The sequence below is a fragment of the Petaurus breviceps genome, unplaced genomic scaffold, assembly GCF_028583685.1.
Source record: "Petaurus breviceps papuanus isolate PSGF00001 unplaced genomic scaffold, PetGlider_PUasm1.0 38, whole genome shotgun sequence".
In the NCBI taxonomy this organism is placed as follows: domain Eukaryota; kingdom Metazoa; phylum Chordata; class Mammalia; order Diprotodontia; family Petauridae; genus Petaurus; species Petaurus breviceps.
In genome coordinates, this window is record NW_027186304.1 from 98462081 (window position 1) to 98487423 (window position 25343).

At 34.1% G+C, this 25343-nt stretch overlaps 1 protein-coding gene across 1 annotated transcript; it reads right to left on the reverse strand.

The window, feature by feature from the left end:
• Window positions 1-22749: 22749 nt before the first annotated feature.
• Window positions 22750-23277, reverse strand: LOC138170199 (small ribosomal subunit protein uS15-like). The gene has a single exon (XM_069099529.1). It carries the CDS (start codon window positions 23258-23260, stop codon window positions 22805-22807), a length of 456 nt encoding a protein of 151 aa, XP_068955630.1. The 5' UTR covers window positions 23261-23277; the 3' UTR covers window positions 22750-22804.
• Window positions 23278-25343: the final 2066 nt, after the last annotated feature.

A 25343-nucleotide genomic window follows, 5' to 3' on the forward strand; every position in this document is an offset into this window, starting at 1 on the left:
GGCTCATTCAAGGTCATAATTGTACTGTAAGTAACATACGTGATATTGGAAAACAGCCTCTATGTTTCCAAATCTCTTCCTCTGGGATATATATCAATCTGAGACAGAACATAATCAAAATTATTTTTCTGAGACAACATATTCTTTACTTATTGATTGTTATTCTAATTTTCTTCTCTTTTCTCTATCCTCTACTTTTAACATTACCTAGAAAGAAAATAACACCTTTGACTCTGAAGTCTTCAAACTTTTTGCTCAGAATTTAATAATCCTAAACTACTCATCCTTCCAATTGCAATATTTGCCCCTGCATGAATTACCAGAAATATATAATAATCATAAAATCTGCCAACTCTTGGAAAATTTTCTATTACATCACAGAAACAAGACCCCAAATATTATAGATTTTCTAATATTTAAGTTCAGTAAACAAATAATCTCCTCAGTTCCATCATTAGTAATTTCATCAATCAGTCTTGCAACAAGCATTCATTAAGTGCTTACTAACTTCTAACTGAATATAGTAACCAAATAATTATCTTTGGAAGGGGCTTCTTAATTAACTATCCTATGGTTCAAGACATCATTTCATGATTTCCCAAGAACAAAATTCTCTTGCCTACATATAGTTTTCCTATGTGAGTTGTCTCCCTAATTACAATATAATTTCTTTGAGCTCAGTGTCTGTTACTTTTGTCATTTATATACATTTTTGTTGTTCAATTATTTTTTGTTTATTTCCAACTTTCTGTGAGCTTTTTAAGGTTTTCTTTGCAAAGATACTGGAGTGCTTTGCCCTTTCCTTCTACATATCAATTTACAGTTGAGGAACTGAGGCAATCAGCATTAAGTGATATACCCAAGTTTTCACAACTAATAAGTGTCTGATGCCAGATTTGAACTCCTAAATATGTCTTCCTGATTCAAGAGCCAGAACTTTATCCCCTGTACCACCTACCTACCACATAGTATTTAGCATAATCATAATTATAAATGCATAAAATGAGTATTAAATTTGTTTATTCATTCATCAACGATTTCCAGTTTTACAGAAAAGGGTCTCATGATTAAAGTTTGGTTAACCTTTATCCTTTTCTTCTATGCCAAACATCTTAATATACAGAAAGTATTATTTGCTTATTTACATAACCTTTCTTTTTGTTTTTCCCTTTCCATTCTTTCAAAGAACATGATTCTTAGAAAAGGTTACATACCAAATATGCTTTGTTCTACCAGGGCTACCCTTAGGTATTGAAGTGGATCATCTCTCCTACTTTTGGACTGGGCCCTCAAAGACTTTATTCACCCTATTGTTAAGCAGCAGTGAATGACTAATACCCCATTTCAATTTAACCACATCACATTAATTAATTTTTAGAAAAGGATATTTACTCTGAAGATAAAAAATACAATTATTTCCTTTTAACACTTTAGGGGAACACAATCTCAATAATACCACTTTAATTTCTGGAGATAGTGGACACAGGTCAGTTTATACATATTATTCCTCCCACCAAGATCAATTCCACATTGAGTCTAGATGAGTCTGAAATACAATGGACTGAATCCCAAAGGTCATTCCTTGTTCCTCAGAGTATTCCGGCTGCAGAAACTGGATAGCATTTAACTCCTGGACATCCGAACTTCTCACTCTCCTGAATTTTTACCATTTGTCATGTCATTGATTGCAATTCCATCATTTGCAATGAAAAAGCAAAGGGAACTTGAAGTCCTGCTTCACAAGCTACATGTTAATCTCAGAAGGAGAGGACCCAAGGTCTCTCTCCTCCCTTACATTGTTTTTCACTGTTGTTATAGAAATGTAAATCTTTAAGATCTTCCCTGCCCCTAGGTTAAGTGCACCAGGAGAATGTGGTGGGAGGCTTGGTTTTTTCAGGAATGCCCATACCTTGGTGCTTTGTGATTGGGCAGTGGGTCAAGAGGGTTGTTACATTCTCTGATCCAGGAGAAGGCTATATAATCCCCGATGTGAGACTTTGTTTTGGGGCTCAGTTTGAGAAGTGTTGTATGATTTGACCAGATAAGACTCTGGGCAGCCATTGAGAGTCTCTCCCTCCCTCCCCCCCCTTTTGAAAAACTCAGATGTTTATGCTTCCTTCTCTGGTGCCTGTGATTTGGTATTTTGGTATGGATGTAATGGTTGGACAGTTGGAGGCGGTCTGCTTGAAATGTTTCTGTCTGTATACTCTGAAATTCGAAGTGCTGACCTTTTTCCCTTGAACTAGGTAAATGATATGTTTGATTGATTAAAGCAAGATTGCTAACCGATTTTGAGTTGCTTTCCTTTAGTTAAGCAGACCTAAGAACCTGTGTTGGTAGCCACCCTGGGGATGTTGGGGGTGCTTGCTGCAACAACTGTACACAGTCAGTGAAGGTGAGAGACTAAATGAGATGAGAAAAAGCCCTTTTAAAGCAGTTCCCATCTCCAATCCAAGAGCCTACTTTCCACAAAATGATTTCCTTACTGGAAGCAAATATAAAATGTCCACACAAAATTAAAGAACCAGCAAGGCATTTCTAGTATATGTCATCATGACTATCTTGTGATTGGTGAGCTTTTAAAACTTCACCACAATGACAACCGCAACAGAAATATTTTGTGTATTTTCCAGTTCCCCATTATATTTAGTTTTGTTAACTTTAAATATAAATAATAATGATAATAACAATATATTTTATGAAATAGACAACTTCAGTATATACAAAAGAAGACAAATGCTTTATAAAAATAAAAACAATGCAGCTAGAATAAGAAGAAAATATGGATATTGTGATAAATCTTTTAACCTGAATATCATAAATCCATTGATGTCCAAAATCTATAAAAGAAATGCCACTAATCTATAAAACTGATTCATCCCTTATGTAATGCCAAGCATGAGGAGCTTTCCAGAATACTGTTGCTGTGAATGGCTTTCAAGATTCTGATAAGAAGCATAGTGAACTCTCCATTTATTCAGTAACAAATTAAGGCAAAACATTCACAGAAAATAAAAACACAGCATTCACCATGTCACAACTCAACAACTTACCAATAAAATGGCCACACATTTTTCACCAAAGTGGTCTTATAGTTTTAAAGAAAGTACACTCATTTAGTAGCTCAATCATTTATTAAGTCCTCAATTTAATCACGAAGTACAAAGGTTAAAGTTCTCTTGTAAACAAGGTGAATTTATTTAGTCAAAGAGTCGAACCCTAGGTCTCACAGTCTTAATCTCTGCTATCAAAAGTCTTCCTTCTTAAACAAAGTACATTCATTTAGTCAATCACAAAGCAAAAAGGCCATCCACCCCTAGGTCACAACTACATTAAAATATCATGAGTCAGTAGTAAGTATTCGAGGAGAGGTCATTTCATCTTGACCTGAGGCAGATTCTCAGCTTCCATGGTTCTTATCACATTTTCTGTTGCTGGGAAGACAAAGCTTAACAAAGCCACAATAACATGAATAAACATTGCTGGTGTCCTGATCAATTCACTTTGTGCCTGTGAAATAACCTACACAAAACAACAAGGTCTGAGGCCTGGATCAACAAAGGAATTTGACAAAGAAACATCAAAACAGGCAAATAAAATACCAGCACCACAGTCATGCCTCCTCAGTTCTTGGCTGCTGTGAATGGCCCTCAGAAGTCCTGGACAGCTCTGGCTGTGAGTTTTCTCTCTCTCTGCCTTCCAGGATGCTGCTCCCAGAAATTCTTCTGGTTTCTTTCAGCTTGGGCTTTTCCATATACATGACATCAGCTCCTCCCTGTTCAATCCCCTCTCATCATGTCAACAGGTCCATTCCACTGTGTGATTCACAAGCTCTGATTCTTAACACTTAACCTGAAACCAAGTGCTAAGTCTCTGTTAGCTTACCAATACAAGGGGATCGTCAAATTCCATTAGCATTATACCTTAATATACAAATGTTGAAAAATGTAAATATAATTTTTAATGAAAGAAGTTGAAATTATCATTAACTATCTTAAAAAATATTCAAAATATCTAACAACTAATGGAGCACAATGAAAAACAAGTTGGAATAATCATCTTTTATCCTTAAAGATAGCAACCAATAAACTATGACAATATAGGTATACTAATTCACTACTTGTGGAGGTGTGAGATATTCTATTTCAGAAAATTATTTATAATTATCAAAGGAAACTTACAGATCTTACAAAAATGTCTGATCCAATAATCCTCCTAAATATGCATATACTCACATATGCATATACACACCCATGGATACATCCAGCCAGAGATAACTCCGCACTTGCCCCCACATGCTTAGCTGCTATTAACAGCAGAAAATTACTCACATGAATACTCACACACATAACCACTATACACACATATACTACATGTACAATATGTGTGTATATATGTGTGTATACATAGACATACACAATATATAAATCTTACATTTATTCTGATTATGTAAATTTTGGGTAGTCCAGTGAAATTATCCCTGACTTTAGAGTTCAGAAGACTCATCTCTAATTCCACCTCTACCATTACATTAGTGAATCTTGGCAAATCATTTAACTTCTTTGAGCCTCATTTTCTTCATTTTTAAGGCACTCTTAAGTATTTTCTAGGTCTAAATCAAGGAACCTATGAACTTGACAATCACTGTGATGTTGTTTCAACTAACTGTTAATAATTTGTGGGTAGTTGTTAAATTGTATAGTTTTTTTTATATTCAGACTAAATTAATCAGTTAAATTGTTTAACACTTCTTTATCCCTTCAAATTGTAAGAGTAGAACACTCTCCTCACACACTCTAATTATTTTGAGAAACACTCTGGCGTAGTAGAAAGAAAAATGGAATTTGCAGTCAGAGAACCTAGGTGTAAATCATGGCTTTGACACTTCCTATGTGACTTTTGGTTAGTGACTTAAGCTCTCTGGGCTTCAGTTTTCTCCTCTGAAAAAATAGAATATCATGTTTGATGTCCTCCAAGATCCCTTCTACCACTACATTTTGGGTCTAGTATAAAAATAAATCACTATTTTTATTCAAGACTCTCTCATCTTTGAATTTCTCAGGTCTCCCTCTTCTAATTTTCATATTTCCTCAATAAATCATGGCCTCCAGAGTATAGTTAAGAACTAAACCTTTTGATGTTCAGAAATCCGTCACATTTTCCATTAATATAAGAAATTCTTTGAATCCAAAACATCACAATTCTGTAACTCTCTCATGTTATAATGAAAAGTCTGTGCAATCTCCTTGGAAAATCATTTATAAAATATTATCTTTTCATATTAATAAGCAGAAATACCTCCACTATCGTCTCCCTCAGAATGTTGTATTGCGGCATTGAGGTAATCTTAATTTCTTGAAGTTCCCTGCCATGTACATGATTTTAGCAAATCCTAATAGGAATGGGAAAGTTGTAATTGACGGCATAGCAGAGGATTGTGTATAAACCATATATATTTGTAGTAATTAATATTAGAACAACAATAATAACTTTTTTGTGGCCATCTACCATGGCTCCTTACATTGTTTATTAAGGAATAAATGAAGCATCTGTGTTTACATCTGGTAAAAGAAGAACTTGCACAGATAGAATAATTCTTTGAAGAATGGATACATTCTGCTTTTAAAAGTTCTATCATAGCTTTATCTCACTTGATCCACATGACAATTCTGAGAAATAGGTTGACAGATAGTATTTCTCGTACTTTAAAGATGAAGGATAGGAGGCAGTATGGTGCAAAGTTCAGAGAGTCAGCCTGGAAACCAAGATTATCTAGCCTCAAACTTTGTTTCTGGCACATAGTAACCTTGTGACCCTGTCACCACCTTTCAGTGTCACAGACAACTCTCTCTGGTTAGAAGTTACAGAGGAGATTCTCACCTTCATTGGTTGGGGTGAATATTTTTGGAAATTCTCTTAATAAATGAGAAGACAGAAAGACAGAGAGACAGTCCCTAACCCTGAGTTGGAGAAGCTGAAGTCTAAAAACTTTAAGTTTGTAATCTATACTCCAGGAACAATTGCCTTGGGAGCAAGTTTGGTAAATTGAAAAGAAAGCGATAGTTGGATTCAAAGGACCTGAGTTGGAAACCTGATTCTGCCACTTACTATGTGTCTGTAGATAGATAGCTTCATCTCTAGGCCTCAATTTTCTTTTGTAATCTCAGGGATTCTGATTAGATTGACTTCAAGACCCAACTCACCTATAAATCTATACTCTAATATTTAAAAAGCACCACTCTTTTTATTCAAGACATGTCTTGGGGTCCTTCAATTTTCCTCTTCATTGCAATATTTCTTCATTAAATCATCCTCCCAACAACCCCTTCTCCCTGAGTACATTAATAATGACAAAGCCAAGAGAAATTAGGTCTCTTAACTCCCAGTTCAGCATGCTTTCTTTCTTTTATATTTGCCATATGTTTTGTTTGACCACCATATTATGATATACTATACAATTAATCCACATCTCTGGAAGATAATCTGACATATTGCATGCCTTTGTACTAACTACATATAGCTATGTCATAAAATAACAGCAATGCTTATTTAAGAAATACCCTCCAAAATAACTCATGAAATATATTCCCCAGAGCCTAAATGAATGGTAATATATTGTATTTGAATAGTAGTTTACAGCTTGCAATGTGCTTTAAAAATATCTCTTCCAATTTTATGATTTTTCATGATAACCATAAAATTTTGTCTAAATGATGATGACAGGTAAATTTTATAGAGCTTTACTTACTACATTCCTAACTTGGGACCTGGGAATCCCTAAAGCTTTTAAGTAATCATCTAAAAATTCCAGTTGTGATTAAGTTAATAAAAATACCAGTATGAAACCAGGCTTCTATCTTGGGGAGAAAATAATCAAAAATTATCATCAGGGCAGCTTAGATCTGCCCACCTTTGCCTAATTCTCTCAACTAAAGTAATTACCAATGTAATCTAAGTTACAAACTATATAAAAACCAAGGATCCTTATTGTTAGAAAAAAAGAAAAGCTATTTCACTGAAGTGATAGGGTCACAACTAATATGTACAAAAGAAGGCCCCTTTTAGATGACCAGAAAAGAAACCAGAAGCAATCGTGTTTTAATGAAAAGATTTCCTGAAGAAAATTGAAATGACAACTTTCTCATTCCCTATAGTCAGAATGAATTGATGGACACATTTCCCAAATGCAGTTCCAAGTGAAAGTGACATTGGTGTGTGCATGTATGTATATATGTGTATGTGTCTATATATTGCTGTGAATTGTTAGAATAATCGTCCATATTTTCTGCATCAATTTGTTTCTAAACACAAAGTGTATGTAATATCATTTTAAAAGTTTGTAAATTTCTTTGCAAATTAAATTATCATCAGTTAACTGATAGCTCATTTTGTTAAAGGCAATATGGATTATCCTTCCCCCTTTACTCAGGCAGTATGTTCAAGCTAAAAAGGCTTTGGAGTTGGAGTCAGAGTGTTTGGATTCAGATTCTAGTGGTGGAGGACTATTGTACTTTTAAATAAATGAGGAAATAGATGATTAAAAAAAAGTAAGACATAGGAACTGATGTAGAGAGAAGTAAGTCAAACTAAAACTTTAATGTCAAACTTATAAAAAGTAAACTTTGTGCTGAAGAATTAAATGAGTAGATCTAGGAGAATAAGTTTAAAGCAATACTGGAAAAACAAACAACTGAAATTTACGAGAACTATAATTAATAAAATGACAATTCATGATTCCAGCAGATTGTGAAAAAGCAGGCTCTCCATTTCAGGAATGAAATATATTTATGTTTTTTCTACAACCAGTGGAGGAGTTGTTGTAACTGACTTTGTTTATTATAAGATTTTTTTTTTACCTTTTCTTTTGATTTTTTAAATGGGATAAGAAATGATAGGGAGAGAAGTCATTTTACTATTTTTACTCAAATTCCAATTCTTAGTCACCACAAAAAGAACTGACATAAACATATTTTGCACAACCGGGGCCTTTTCCCTTTTTTGGATGTCTTTAGGATATAGACCTAGCAGTGGTATTGCTGGATCAAAATGTACGCACAGTTTTGTATCCCTTTGGGCATAGTTCCAAATTGTTCTACAGAATGGTTGGATCAGTTCACAACTCCACCAACAGAAATTAGTGTCCTTGTTTTACCACATCCACTTCAACATCCAGCATTTTCCTATTTTTTTGTATTATTAGTCAATCTGATAGGTATGGCGTTACCTCAGAGCTGTTTTAATTTGCATTTTTCTACTCAATAGTGATTTAAGAAGAATTTTTTTGTATGACTATGACTATTTCATTTGATTCTTATGATTCTTCATGATAACCATAAAATTCTGTCTAAATGGCAAAGAAAACTAAAATTTAAAGAACTTGCCTTACTACTCATTTGGTTCAGGAAATCAAAATCTCTAAAGCTTTTAAGTGATCATCTGAAAATGCCAATTATGATTAAGGGAATAAAAATACCAATGTGAAACAAGACTTTTATTTTCTAGCAGAAAATCACCAAAAATTGTCCAGCTGTATGACCCTAAGTCAGTCACTTAAATCCTATGTCTCTGTCAAGTTATCTCTAAAATGAGGGAGTTAAACTGAGTGACCTTTAAAGTCATTTTAACTTTAAATCTATGACATTATGATATTACCTCAAAAACTTATCCTTCAAAATCCCATTTATTTCAAGAGAAATTCCATCCTTACAATCAATTACATTCTTAAACTTGGCACTACTTTTTGTAATTCACTGTTGCCTTTCCCTAAACTTTTCTACTACCACCACATATTTTGCATATATGATATTTTCTTCACTCACATGGCTATAATTCTTTTTTTTTGTCTTTTTGGAGGGGTTAGGGCTGGGCAATTCAGGTTAAGTGACTTGCCCAAGGTCACACAGCAAGTGTTAAGTTTCTGAGGTGGGATTTGAACTCAGGTCCTCCTGACTCCAGGGCTGGTGCTCTATTCACTGTGCCATCTCACTGCCCCAACATGCCATAATTCTATAAAATATCATCATTACTTCTCATGTAGGTTATCGTAAAATTCATAGAGTTGATCTCTCTATCTAGTCTCTTACCTGTTTAATCATCTTATGAATAATTGTCACATGGCAATGAAGAGGGAAGATAATTGACAATCAAAAACTTCCAAAGATTCTCTTGCTTTACTGAGAGAAAAGCAAGGCATCCTCCAGTAGATTAGTAGACACCCTGAGGTAATTTTTGAGAGAACATAGAGAAGTTACAGGACAGATAGGTATGAATGGGTTCTGATCTGCATTGTTGAAGATTACTCTCAATTCATGCAATCACAGTTACATTAAAGTTGAAATATTGTTGATGTTGTTCAGTCTTTTCAGTCATGTCCTACTCCTCTTTATTCTATTTGGGGTTTTCTGGGCAAAATACTACAATGGTTCACTATTTCCTTTGCAGGTTCATTTTATAGATGAGAAAACTAAGGTAAACAGGGTTAAGTAGCTTTCCCAGGGTCACACAGCTAATAAGTGTATGAGGCTGGATTTGAACTTAAGAAGATAAGTCTTCCTGACTCCATTCCCAGTACTCTATCAACTTTGCCACCTAGCTGTCCCTAAGTAGAAATAGATTATTGTAAGTAATTGTCTATGAATAGGCCAGAGATTAACTGATTTGCCCAAGGTCGTACAATAATGTTTCTGTGCTGGGGATCTGAATGCAGGTCTTCTTGATATAGAATGAACATCATCTATTATGATTCTACCATGAATATGGCCTTTAGAATTTTTTTTTTATTAAGCAATCAGGGTTAAGTAACTTGCTCAAGGTTACACGGCCAGATGTTTCTGGGTGGGTGCTAAGTGTCTGAGCCCAGGACTCGATCTCCAGGTCGTTCTGACACTGGAGCCCGTGCTCTTACTCGCTGTGCTACCTGGCCGCCCCTTAGAATTTTTTAAAGGTTATGAAAATAGCCTTCTGATCTTCAAACCTCTTAGAATTGTAGTTATATATTTCTATAGATAGCATGTATACTTGATTTTACTTCTAAAATCTCCTTTTGTGTTTTAAGATAAAGCAGACCCATTCAGGCAAGTTTAAGAGCAGACAGAAATCAAGTATAAGGTGATCACAATTAGCCCTGTTTGTGCTTGTGAGAAGGTCTGCAAATTGTTTTTCTGAATTTAAAATATGAAAAGAAAGAATCATGGCAATGAATGTCATGATTCAGAAAATATGTAAATGTAAAGAAATTTGCTAAGAAAAAAATGACTAATTAGGAAATTGCAATCAGTCTTCATCTACCAAATATAATTAGCACAGCATGCTACCATTCAGCTGTTGATTAAAAGTATATATTAATATATTTGTAATAATTATATTTCCTTGAGCAATGATATCACAATCTGATCACTTAGTTTTGCACAGAACCTTTAATGTGGTAAGGACTTGCCATATAAAGAAGCCTCATTAGTTACAAATCAATTAGCATGAAGCACAGCAGGATAGAATGATGATTTCATTATATATTGTTTTTCTTTCCCATGGGAAAGAATTTCAAACTGTAGAGTGACAAAATATGAAAAGATATGTCTGTCTAGATATTAAAAACAATAACTTATTAAAGAAAAGGAAAACCATGTACAATAAGGAAATTGCAAATATGGATTGCTGGTTGTAGAATTAAATGTGATTGTTGAATCATTTACTCTCTCTTACAATATACAAAGTGTTGGGATACCTTTAGGAGACAAGAAGCCTTCATCAAGCTTTGAGTTTCATGATCGGATATAAGAGGTAGTCAAATGTAACAATTAAAATATAGTCAAATTGCATGTACAGCTAGATCAAATATAATCTCTTCTGTTTTGACTTTTAAAAACCTTCTTTATATGCCTCCTCCTATATTGCCAGCATTAGTATGCATTCTTCTTCTCCACTTATGATATGGGAAAGCCATATTACCCTACTAACTTGCAATATAGCTCCTGCCTTTGCAGTGGTTTTCTCACATTTCTAAAAGATTCTCCCTCATCATGTCTATGTCTTGGACTTTCTTCAAGGCTTTCTTCACATGTTTTCTTTTACAGAAGGTCTTTCCTGGTTCTAGTTTATTCTTCAATTACATTTCCTTCATTCTACCTTAATGTTTATGTAATTGTTGAATCTTTCATCTCTTAGAATTTAAATGCATTGAAGGTAGGGGATATTTTAATTTCTTCTGTTCCCAATATTTTGCATAATACTTATTAAGCAGTCATTTAATTTAAGGATACAGCATGTACTTAATAATTATTGATTGAATGACATAGGTTCTGAGTGGATAAAGATAAACTAAGAGATTTGGAGGAACAGGAAATTTTGCCTCAAAATGGAATTTAAGTTATGCTTTGGAAGTTAGAATGGCTTTTTAAAATTTTTTTTGAGGCGGTTGAGGTTAAGTGATTTGCCCAAGATCACATAGCCAGTTAGCACCAAGTGTCTGAAGATGTATTTGAATTGAGGTCCTCCTGGCTCAATGTCCAGTGCTTTATCCAGTGTCCCACCTAACTGTGCCAGAAAGACTTTTTTTTCTGACTACCCCTTCCCCTTAATCTGCACTCCCTTATATTAGCCCCTCCACCTTCTCTTATTCCCTTTCCCTCTGCTTTTTTCTAGGATAAAACAGACTTCTATACCCAACTGAGTGTGTATGTTATACTCTCTTTGAGCCAATTGTGATGAAAATAAGGTTCACTCACTCTCCCTCACCTACCCTGCCTTACCCTCCAATATAAAATCTTCTTGCTTCTTTTATTTGAGATAATTTATCCTGTTCTACTCCCTCTCTCTTTCCTCCATGTATTCTTCTCTTACACCTTAATTTTATTTTTTTAGATATCATCCCTTCATATTAACGTGTACCTCTGCCCTCTATCTATATAAACTTCTATTAACACCCTAATAATGAGAAAGTTCTAATATTATCTCCCCATGTAGGAATGTAAATAGTTTAAAATTAAGTCCCTTATGATTTCCCTTTACTGTTTACCTTTTTATGCTTTTCTTGAGTCTTGTATTTGAAAACCAAATTTTCTATTCACCTCTGCTCTTTTCATCAAAAATTCTTGAAAGTCCTCTGTCTCATTGGTTGTAGAATTTCCATTTTTCCTCTGAAGGATTATAGTAAATTTTGCTGTGTAGGTGATACTTGGTTGTAATCCTAGCTCCTCTAACCCATGACTCTGGCATATCATATCCCAAGCTCTCTGATCCTTTAAGGTAGAGGCTGATAAGCCTTTTTGCTATCCTGACTGTGACTCCACAATATTTAAGTTGTTTCTTTCCAGATGCTTGCAATATTTTCTTCTTGACCTGGGAACTATGGAATTTGACTATAATATTCCTGGGAGTTTTCATTTGTGGATCTCTTTCAGGAGGTGATCAGTGAATTCTTTTAATTTCTATTTTACCCTCTGATTCTAGAACATCAATGCCATTTTACTTGATAATTTCTTGAAAGATGATGCCTAGGATCTTTTGATCATGGCTTTTATGTAATAATCCACATTATTAATTAAACAAAATTCAATTAAATAATTAATTAATTAATTTTTCCAGTGAGATAGTTCATATAGTCTTCTATTTTTTCATTCTTTTGGCTTCGTTTTATCCTTTCTTGATTTTCATATAGTCATTACCTTCCATTTGTTCCATTCTAATTTATAAAGAATTATTTTCTTCAGTGAGTTTTGGATCTCCTTTTCCATTTGGCCAATTATGGTTTTTAAGACTTTCTCCTCATTGGCTTTTTTGACCTGTTTTGCCATTTATCCTAATCTGTTTTATAAGGTGTTATTTTCTTCAAGATATTTTTGTATCTCCTTTACCATTTTGTTGATTCATTTTTCATAATTTTCTTGCATCACTCTCATTTCTTTTCCCAAATTTTCCTCCTCTATTTTACTTGCTTTTCAAAATCCTTTTTGAGCTCTTCCACGGACTGAGATTAATTTATATTTTTCTTGGAGGCTTTGGATGTAGGAATTTTGACTTTGTTATTTTCTGAATATGTGTTTGATCTTACCACCATAGTGTCTTTCTATAGTCAGTTTTTTTTTCTAGAATTTGTTTGGAGTCATTTTTAAAGGTATTTGGAGGGGTTTCAGGGAGAGCTTGGGCTAGTCCCTGCCTTTAGTCTGCCATTTCAGTTTTGTCCTGAAAGGTTTTCAAAGAGGACATTCCAGAACTAAGAACAAAAATCACCAAAAGCATGGAAGCAGGAAATGGCAGGGGAATGGAGAATAATCCAGTTTACTAAGAGTACATAATAAGTAGAGGAAAATACACCTCCTAAACATAAAATAAGATTAAATCATTACCATGCTAAGTTGTGAAAGGACTTGAGTGATAAAATATTTTGCATTATAAACTAAGGCATTTGACTTATTGGATAAGAAATGGGGACCATTACAGGGGTTTAAATAAAGGCATAATAACATCACATCTGTGCCAATGGGAGATTGACCTAGAATGGGTGAAAAGAATGCTAAAGAGTGAAGAGAGATTTGTTAGAATACAGTAGCAAAATTTCAGACCGATGATACTGAGAATCTGTGGTATCAGTGTGTATAGAGTAGAAGGAAGGGATGTAAATGAACTATAGTTGTAGATCAATGATTGTATAAGATGCATAAGTCAAAGCTAACCCCAAAGTTTTGAGCATGAGCTTGGTTGAGTGAAATAGCGAAATAACTGAGGAATAGAATTGAAGCAAATTTTTTTTTGTCTTTTCTGGAGGGGGTGAGCAGGGCAATTGGGGTTAAGTGACTTGCTCGAGGTCACACAGCTAGTGTTAAATATCTGACATTGGATTTGAACTTGGGTCCTTCTGACTTCAGGGTTGGTGCTCTATTAACTGTGACACCTAGCAGCCCCAATAAAATAGTTTGTTTTTTTACCTGGAAAGAGAATTGTAAACTATCTAGTTTAATGTCCTTATTTTACAGCTGAGGAAACACCAAAACAATGATAAGTGATAGAATCTTCCATATGATAACACGGAGTCTAATATCTTCCTTCTCAAATGAATTCTCCATACTAACTAAGAAATTAAATTAACATTTCAAAAACATAGGATTGACAATGTCAGTCCCCTATTCAAACCCCTTCAGGAGGACCCTATGGTCTCCAGGTTAGAATGCACAATCCTCGGCCTGGCCTATAATTTTCTTAACAAAATGACTTCCACCTACTTTTTTTTTTAATATTTATCTCCTCTTACATCACTTCATACATTCTACATTATAGGAATATTGGCCTATTCTTCTCTGGATGTTGGGCTGTGTCTGCTATTCTTATTCCTGGAATGCATGCCTTTCTCATGTCCTTCTCTAATAAATATTCCTTAACTTTTTGCAAGAATCAAGTCAAGTCTCCACAGCTATAAGAAGTGTTTCTAGATCCCTCCACTTTTTAGTGCTCTATCCCTCAGAAAATATCCTTTTAACAACTTGCATGTTTTTGTGTCATGACTTCTCCAAAAGAAGGCCTACTCTTTGAGGATAAGGGAAAAAAAAACTATTTGCTATGTTTCTGTATCCCTGTCATCAGGCATTCTGTATTGAACATATGAGCTACTTTGGAAAATGTTATTGTGCGGATGATGAAAAAGTTATCATCTCATGAGCTGGGGAAGAATAGTGAAGAAAAAGTAGTGTGTAAAATGGTTAACATGACACTCAAGTTCAGACATCCTGGACATTTAAAAATAAAACTGGAAGAACAGCAAAGAGACAAAAAAATTCAAGAACATCTCATATGATATTTAGAACGATCTAGTTTCATTACTGGTGATATTTTAACAAACGATATTTAGATTCCAAAATCTCAATCTCCAAAGTGGTATATGTGGAAGAGAAAATATAAAAAAGACAACAAATACAGTAAATCTGGCTAGCAGACTAAGTAGGCATAAGAGGAATCCACCCTAAAGTCAACAGAATTATTACAGCAAAGATGGATTGTTTTTCAAGATAGTGGAAAGAAAGGAAAATAGCCAACTGCCAGGAAAAGTTTATACTATCAAAAAACATAATTGAGAGGACCAAATTAAAATTTGACCTTATGCTTGCTTTCTTATCTCTATACAATCTTTATAACAGTCATCTATATAAATACCAAGTGTTTCCTTGATGAAAACTTAAGAAAGCTATGTTCATGTTAAAAAATAAATTTCATTGACTGCAGGCTACATTTTAATATTCAAATTACTGAAAATCAGAGAGAAAATATAATAATATAGTTTATTGTTTGTCAAATATTATTTAAAAACACATCATTTTACTAGGTAAAATAAAATAGCCTTAATAATGTTCTTCAAAAATGACACATAGACACACACACACACACACACACACACACACCCCAGACATATACTAAGACTGTGCAAGATTTCTTCATACATAAATGAAAGAGAAATAAGCTTCTAGTCTGACTTATTTATTACTTTCTGTTGGCAACATCCATCTCCTATCTTTGTGCCTTTTCACATATTTGCCACAAACTTCTATGCTTTTTAAAATCTTGAATACTCTGATGATACTTAAAAATGATAAAAAGTCCTCTGTAGCAGCAAGCACCCCGGGGCCCCAGGGTGGCTGCCAACACAGGTTCTTAGATCTGCTTTTCTAAAGGAAAGTAATTCAAAATAGGTTAACAATCTTGTTTTAATCAATCAAATATATCATTGACCTAGTTCAAGGGGAAAAGGTCAGCACCTCAAACTTCAGAGTATACAGACAGAAACATTTCAAGCAGACAGGCCTCCACTTATCCAACCATTACATCCATACCAAATCACAGTTACCAGAGAGGAAAGCATCACCATCTGGGTTTTCAAAGTCTGGGGGCTCTCAACAGCTGCCCAGAGTCTCATTTAGTCAATTCCCACAACACTTCTCAAAGTGAGCCCCCAAACAAAGTCTCACATCAGGGATGGCATAGCCTTCTCCTGGGTCAGAGAATGTAAAAACTCTCTTGACCCACTGCTCAATCACAAAGCACCAAAGTGTGGGTGTTCCTGAAAAACAAGCCTCCCACCACAGGCTCCAGGTTCACTTAACCTAGGGGCAGGGAAGATGTTAAAAATTTACATTCTTATAATATCCTCCCAAATGTTGGCTGTACTCCAGAAGTTATGGAAAGAAATGGATTAGAATTTCACACAATTAGTAGATGTGAAGGTGTTATTATTCATCTATGTACCTAAGTATATTTATAAGTTTAGTCAGGAATAGGAAGATTCTATTTTATTATTCTCTGATAAAATGTCATCTTGATTTTCAGCCCCCTTCCCTTTAATTTTCCTTCTAGAAATTATCTGAAGTAACTCTACTATCATCTGATTCTCACTTTGCTTCTTAGGGTTTGTCTGACACTGAACTCTCTAAGTCTATTTTTAAGGAACAAAAGGTCTCAAAGCTTCAAGTTGTAGGCAGCTTGAAGACCAATTTAGCAAAACTTAGAAAGCATTATCAACAGAATATTAATCACCTTTAAGTGGTGAATATAGGGGATAAATTAGCTCTGTAGTCATACAGGGGCTATAATCTGTATTAATAAAAGGATTAGACTTGTGGTTAAAATAATGGCTACTCAAAGTATTGAAGCAAGTCAGAAATTGCTAAACTTCACTTAATTTGGTTTTGTTGAACTTTTTCCTATTAATTTCTCATCAAATTAAATCTTTATTTACATGTTCTGTGATACAATTACCACTGTAGGTTTTTTCCCCATACTGTGTAATACCATTGGGCATGCACAATGTGAAATATAACCTGGATTTAATTGTCTTAATTAGGGCTCATAACTTCACAGTTCATCACTCATAGCTTTATCTTGTTCAGCAAACACTTTATTTTGCATGATAGTTTTGTGTTTTCAGCATATTTTCAAAATAACAGCATATCTTTTTAAGCATTTGGAAAGAGGATCTTACAGCAAGTTCAATTCATCTTGACCTGCAAATTTGCTAGTTACAACTTACTTTTTCATTTTCTGCTTGCTTGCATAATGCATGTAAATTTTTCTTTTAGCTTTAAATAATAAAGTTTTGGTTGTCAAATGCTTGAAGTTATTTTGTTTGTCTAGTTATTGTTCAGTAAACTCAACTATTTTTTGCTTCTCACTTGGCTAATCTTGGATAGGAAATTCCCTTCAATTTTCAGTGACAAATACTTGCTTTTCTTAACTCATATTTGATGTTTCTTAAAAACATGAAATTCTATTGAACAAAGGACATTGCATATATTTCTTTAAACATGATTCTTAACTAATCTCATGGTTTTCTTCTGATTTTCAAAATCACCATACTTGTCTAAGCAAAGCTAATTATCATCATTTTTTTTTTAACAGAACAAGGAAGGTTATCATTCATGAGGTGTTGGTATCAAATGTGACCCTAACTTCCTACTAATTTCCATTCCCTCCATGCAATTACCTTAAAGGTGAAACATTCAGTTGATTAGATGAAAATCTAGCTTTCTTAAGGTTATCTCTAAGAGTACACATGATGCAAAAACGACCTTTTCTATTTTCACGTAATAAGATCCTTGAAATTCCAGTAATGTGCTGCAGGCCTAGAAGAGGAAAACTTGAAAACATTATTTTAAAAAAACTTTAATTCCCAAATAACCAATTAAGCTAACAATTTCAATTGTGGCTTTATAACCCATCTCTAATTAGTTTTGACTTGGAGCTTTGGGTATTTTAGAGATCTGAGAAGTACACATGAAGTAATTTTACAGAGGATGTAATGAAAATACTGCAATTAAATAGTGTAAATTTTGATCATTTAAATATGTTTTAACATCAATTAAAGTATGGATGTAAAATATATCTTATGAGAATTATTAGGGTTATTCCCATTTTTTATTTTTAAGCAGTATTTTCTTTTTAATTTTGAGTATATTTACTCTCTACATATGTCTTTCACTATGTGAATTATGTCTCTACTCTATTCCAAGGGATTGCATAAACTGAAGCATTGAACACGTGCAGCTCATTACTTAGCTTTAGTTTACACTTAGGAAAACTTGTGTTTCACATAATGCACTTTCAAGCCGTTTGACTAATGAGAATATTGTCCTTTGTGAGCACATGGATTGTGTATACTCAAGAAGAATGCTTAATGAATGCAAACTATTATCATAAAAGTAATATGATATGTAATCTAATAGGAGCTAAAACTACTCCTATAAACTGATGTTTCAAATATCATGACCATCCCCCTCCTTATTTTAATAATATTTTTGATATTGCTGAAGATATCTGGATAGCTCAAGCTTCTCTAAATATTCAATCTCTTTAGAATATCAATCTTGAAACCAATATGCAGAGGCTTAGCAAGATACTGAGATGATACAGAAAGTGTCAAAAACTAGCAAGGTTTATGTGGGGATAGCATTTTGTGGCAACAACAATAATTGACATTTATTTAGCATTTTAAAATTTTTATTATCTTATTTGAGTCTCACAGCAATCCTCTGAGGTAGACACTATTTTCCCATTTCATAGAGAACATGTAGGCTTGGAGAATCTATATGACTTTCTCATGGTTAGCAAGCATCAGAATCCATGTTGAGCACCATTCCCATGCTGCTTTACATTCTAAAAGCATAATTTTGAATTATAGGCCCTACATATTAGCAGTATTATTATTTTGTTTAAGGCTTTTAATTTAGTTTTTTTTTTTAATTTAGCTTTAATACAGTTTCCTCATCTGTAAAATGCAGTGCTGAGGATCTATGTTGGCACAAAACATGGTTGCAGTAAAGTGTTACCTGCTTTCCAATAGGGAGATTCAAGTATATTGTCTGGGTTAGGTTCAGGCCTGGGAGACCCTCTGTCTGTAATTAAGATGGAGGTGCTATTCTTTAAATACTTTAGCCTATCTAGTCTCACATCACAATATGCCAGGGATGATTTTAACTTATTCTTTATGTTGAGGGTTTCCCCAAGAAGCAATAAAAATACTCAATGTGCATTATATATGGGATATATATATATACACTTAGGGAATGCAATTGTAAAAGACTTTCAAGTATGCATTATTTGGACAGGATTTAATAACTTAAATTATGATTATTATAACAATTTGCAGGGGTTCTAATGTTTACACCTCATAAGAAGGCAAAGCAATTTTAAGATTTGCTAATTAGAAGGTTTTCATTTCACCTTAAAATCACACTGTCCAAACAATTGCTGGTTCATGACTCCTAGTAAAATTCAGTTTTGTGTAAATCTTCTCTCTGTTGCAGAAATTCCCACCTGTCACCAGTAAGCTGCAAACAAAAGAAGCAGCCCAAACTCAGTTTCAGTCTTGCCTAGTCAGGACAAATGTTCTAAATTCCAATTGCTCACTGCCTTATATCACTTTAAAGATTCTTAGTTGAAATGGAAGAAAGAACTGAAAGGGGCAGGTCACTCCCTTATATATCCACTAAGTGCTAATATAGATAATAATGAGATGTCATTACACTTTGCTAGTTTCTCTGTGATGAGTCATATATGACTGAAAACAAGTTTTTACATGTCTATTCAGCTCTATTGATGGATACTTTTGAAGCATGTCTTATGGTGAGGGTTGGGAGGATGGTTCTTAGTTTAACCTCAACAATATCTATAGTAATCATCTCTCAGATTGCTTTGAAGGAAGCATTTTATGTATCCAGGACTTCAATATTATAAGAGGCCTCAGGAATCATCTAGTTCAAGCAATTTCTAAGAAGAATCCCCTAAAACAGCTCTGGAAAGAAGGTATCTAGAATTGACTTGAAAACTCCCAAAGGGAGTATTTTATAAAAATTCAAAATATCATATAAATATTAATTTTTATTTATTTTAAACTTTTATTTTAGAACAGCCTTTGCTGTCTAAACTTTTCACTATACAAATTAAGACTACTGGGAATATGTATCTGAATTTGAGGTACCATTAGTCTTATGTTACATTGTACTGAGCATTAAACTGTTATCAATTATAAGCTCCTAGAAGCCAAAGTCTAAGCAATTCTATCTTTTTTTACTCAGTATAGTAACATATATTGTACATGGTGGGTGATTCCTTCATAAATATTTGTTGAAGGAAATTAGATAAATTTGATTTTTTAATTACAATTTAGAATCATGACCTATCAGGAAAATCCAAGTCAATATAAGATTTTTGCCTAAATTTTGTAAAACACAAAAAAATTTTTGTTGTTTTTGCTATTATTGCTCACACAAATTACCAAGCAATAGCTTGGTAAAAATGATTACTTTAGTTACTTCATGATTTAAGTCTCCTATAATATAGGCATGACAGTACTGACTGTTATATAATCAGTCATTAAGATTGATTGTTAAATTCCCAAACTTACATGAGCGTGGATGCTGGAAAAGTAAAAGCCAAAATGCTTTTCTTGCTTTCCTGATCTACTCTAGAACCCGAGGTATACAGAGCTGAAAGGAAAACAGAGGGATAAATGAATGAACTGGAAACACAGATATAGATAGAAGGATATATAGGTAATAGAAGAAAACAATAAAAAGGAGAACATGAAAGAAAGGGTTAAGAGAGAAGGAGAATGGGATCTAGATTTAGAGCTGAGACCTCAGAGAACATTTAAGCCAACTTTACACATAAGGAAACTGAGATCCAGAGAGATAAAGTGACTCATACAATGTGACACAACTTGGAATTGACAGAGATTGGATTTGAAATAAAGTAATCTGACTCCAGCATTTTCTTTTATTTTTCATTGTTTTCACCGAACCAAGAGTAATCATTTCATCAGAAGAAATGGAATAATAATCATAATCAAAACACGGATTCATAGACACTTAGAAGTTGAAAGAATGGTAATCTCCAGCAAGCCCTGGAACAAGTCCACCATTTTAGATCACATCTCAGACCTTGTCTTCTCTATCAGCTAAAAGCTTCGAAAAGGAACCATGTTTGCCTTAGTTTCCTCAGCTATAAAATGTGGGTAACAATAGAACATACCTCCCAGAAAATTTGTGAGGATCAAATAAGTTAATATTTGCAAACTGCTTAATTAACTAACTGATATTTGTAAAGTGCTTAACCAAGTACCTGATACAACCAATTGCAATCTTTTTCTTGACGCAGGGAGTCAACTTACCATGCTAGAGGCCATCTTTGAATTCTCTTAACCATACATATGTACTAGCAGAATCCTCTGCCTAGCTACCTTTTATCACATAACCAGCATGTCTTTTCATCATACCTTTCCCAGATGCCGTATTTTGCTCTTCTTTTTCCAAGCTTTCCATTGGCTGTATTTTGCAGCCTCCTTACATACATACATGTGATATTTCTTACTGCTTTTTAAAAGGGTCTTTGTTTCCACAGGTAACTTAAAGTCACTAAAAGGAGGTTAGAATTTCCCAAAGGCAACCCACACTACTCTTCTTCTGCTTGACTCTGCCACCAACTTGTGCAACTTATTATCTATCACAGACATGAGTAAGTGTGAAAAAATGGTTTAAGTTTTCTACCCAAACTATTTTATATTCTAGGAAATAGGCATTTTTTATATACTTGGGTTTTGCTTTGTTTTGTTTATTTTTTGTGAATGGTAAGGTCAAAAATTTTTAATTGTCTATAAATCTCTTCCTTCAATCACTGAAATATTCTGAGGCTTAATTCAGTGAGTGCAATGTGGTTTTCATTTCTTTGTAATTTCCTATATTCTTCCTATGAACTAGTTTTCCTAAGCATTATCAATATTCACATAGTAACCTACATTCATTCTTATTTCAACAGACTGTCATCATATTTGAACTTGCTTTTCATAAGATAGAGGCATGTGTAGGAACTTAACTTATGATTTTATTAGCATAAGAATCACCATGATGAGGAAACATCTGCTACCAATGTAAATTGTCATCATCATCATCATCAATCATCTTTCTCAAAATTTATACATTGTTTTTCTAAGCTTTGCAAAAAGAAATATGTTTTCATATGCATATATGCATGTACATATATGTAAACTTCCAAAGTTATACACTTGGTATTTGTATATGTGTTACATATGTATCTATGGCACATCTAAATTGATTATTATACACACAGCTAATTTCATCTTATCCTCAAAACAAAGTTGGAAGGTAAATTGTTATACTAAGTGTATAGAAGTGATTATGTTAAGTATACATGTTAATCATGTATTATCTCCATTGTACAGATGAGGAAACAGGGTAACAGAGGTTGTTACTTGACCAAAGTCATATAGCTTATAAATTTCAGAGGAACAATTCAAATTTTGATCATATAGATTTAGAGGGATATCTAAGTCCCTGAGAGGTTAAGAGACTTTCTAGCTCTGTACCCTGATGTTGCTGCAACTTCTTTTTCTGTCTCTCTGCCTCAGTCTCTGTCTATCTCTGTCTCTCTGTGTCTGTCTCTGTGTCTCTCTCTTCTCTCTGTCTCTGTCTCTGTCTGGAGTGGATAACAGAGCACCAGCAGGAGAAGATAAATAAGAAGGAAAGTTTTCTAGAGAAATCTTTCAATTGGATCTTTTTCTCTTAGATTTCTGTAGAGTTGTTGAGTCTTCTCAATCACTCCTTTCTTTGCCACAACTCAATCATACTTTTGCTCCTCAGGACTGTGCTAGAATGCTGTGCTTGTTCCAATCCCTAAAATATGTCCTTTATTGATCATATAACAATTTATATGGAGTAACCAAGTGTGTTTATCCCATAAGGACATGATTCTTGAAGCTTTTTATTTTTTCCAGTTAGAGGTGACTTTATTACTTGAGTACATAAACCAAAATTTATGCAACCAGAGCAGAGGCTGTGGATGATTCATATTTCCAATTAGGTGGGAGCACTCTCTTGGTCTTGTAGTACCGAGCCAGCTGGTGAATTCGGCTGTCATTCAGAATCAGACGGAATTTAGAGTCCTTATCCTTTCTCTTTCTCCCAAAATGCTTTCGAACAGCAACAGCTTTCTTGATCAAGTGATAAAGATCTTCAGGCAGATCAGGGGCAAGTCCCTTGGACTTTAGAATTCTCAAAATTTTGTTGTCAGTTACAAAGCGTACTTGTGCCACGCCATGAGAATCCCTCAGGATCACACCGATCTGGGAGGGCGTCAGGCCATTCTTGGCCAGCTTGTAGATAGGCTCCTTCACGTCGTCCGAGGTGAGCTTCAGCCACGTGGGCAAGCTGCGGCAGTAAGGCAGAGCCGACTGGGACGGACCCTTCCCGGGAGCGTGCATATGACCCATGATGGCGACGAGCAGGCAGCAAAAGAGGATTCTTGAAGCTTTTCACTCTAATCTGTAGCACTTTTTGACATTTAATCTAAGGTCTACGATATTAACCGATCAGACATCAGACACAATTTCCTTTAAAGGAGTTGGTGTTAAAGAGATAATTTGTTTCACTCTTAAGTATTTTTATAAGCTTCCATGATTCCTATGTTATGCATATCTCGTCTTTCTTATTTCTTAAATTGTATTGAAAAGAGGTTTTTAAAGATGATCATGCTAATAAGATTGGGTAGTTTGAGGAGGAAATAAGAAGTTACAGCTATGGTATGGTTTCCACATCCCACTAAACAGAAACAACAATAATCTTTTGTGGAAAATTATTCACCATTTTCCATTGCAACAATATCAATATAGAATATCTCGGTAGCCAAAGCTGATCCTGCTTTTTCAAATAGTAAGTACTCAAAGTATAGCTGTCAATCTATTAATAAAGAAAGCAAAGTTATACGGTGGTGATAGTGAGGTAAAATGATGATTTTAGGATATCATCCATCACTCCATGGCAAAAATAGCCCTCTTGTTTTCATACATCTTCTTTAACACTCAAAGACCACTTTAAACTCATTCAGAAATAAGTATATTAGCACAGGACTGGTGTGTGTGTGTGTGTGTGTGTGTGTGTGTGTGTTTGTACACACACACACACACATAGATATAGATATAGATCACTAAAATTGATTCTGGATATGTAGGAAGTATAATATAGCCTGCATTAAAATGCAAGTAAATATCAACAGTTATTTTAAAGGCACCATCTCACATTTCTCGACACTGTGAAATAAGTGTACAACCCTCACATTCTCTCCTCTATTGTACCTGATCACCAGCCCTCACTGTTTCCTGGTATAGAAGAGGTCCAATTAACTTAAAATTTTATTTTACTATAAAGCATAGAAGTACCAAAATATATTGAAAAAGAGGAAAACATTGGGGGTAGGTGATATAATTATTTTTCCCCAAAATTTTATCTGTTTTGTTTCAGAAAATTTATCAAAACATAGTTTAAAAATTAGAGGTCTCCTTAATACATTCATTCAAACTGTTTTTCCATAAATTAGAATCTTGGATATACCTACAAACAGTGTGGGGATGGAAATATGGAGATGGATGATCATCCATCTATCAAAGGAGACAGATAAGTTACAGTTAGACGCAATGGCAAAAATAAAAGAAGAGAGTATTATTTAGAAGAAGAGGATGGAAAGAAGTTTCATAATGTGCAGTGATGCTACAAAGTCCGAGAATTGTTTTAAAAAATCATGAGGCAGAATTAAAATACGTGTTTTTCTTGATATCATAGATTTTAAAGATCATGGAGGTGGCAGAAATAAGTGGATGGTGAAGAAATGGTGGTGGTGAGACTGAATTTTTTTTTTGCTAGGTAACTGGCAGTGAAATGGAAGAATAACATAAAATGATAGTTTAAGGGATGATGGGAGCATTGGGTGAAGATTATTAGTATGTTTAGAATAGTAAAGATATGGACACTTTTGAAGACATTAGGGAAAGAGTTAATAAATGGCAGAAAATGAAAAGAGAGCAAAGTTTGTAAAAAAGAAAGATAAGTTCTTAGGGAAGACAAGGGCAGGTAGTCAAAGACACAAATCAAACCTTTGGCTTTCCTAATGTGAGAGTCCACTTCTCTTTTTGAGATAAAAAAAGAAAGACTGAGGGTACATGTAGAGTAATTTTGAGATTGTATAAAAGGGGAAGAATATAACAAATAATATTCACAGTAAAGATGAAGTTGTCTTATAAAGTAGAGTTAGGGTAGGGAACATAAAAAGATCAGACTTTAGGTATAGCCACTGAAGTAAGGGGAAGGGGCAATGAATTAGAGGGAATAAAAGCATTGTAATGTCCTCGTTAGAGCAAAGTGGATATAAAATGATGTGAAATTATACTAAATATCCTGAATCAATGTCAATGTCTATTGTGTAACTACTATGTGCCAGTCACTGTGCTAAACTCTGGGGATATAAAGAAAGGCCAAAAGAACTTTGTTTCAAAGAGTTCACGTTTTAATTTAGGGGAATAC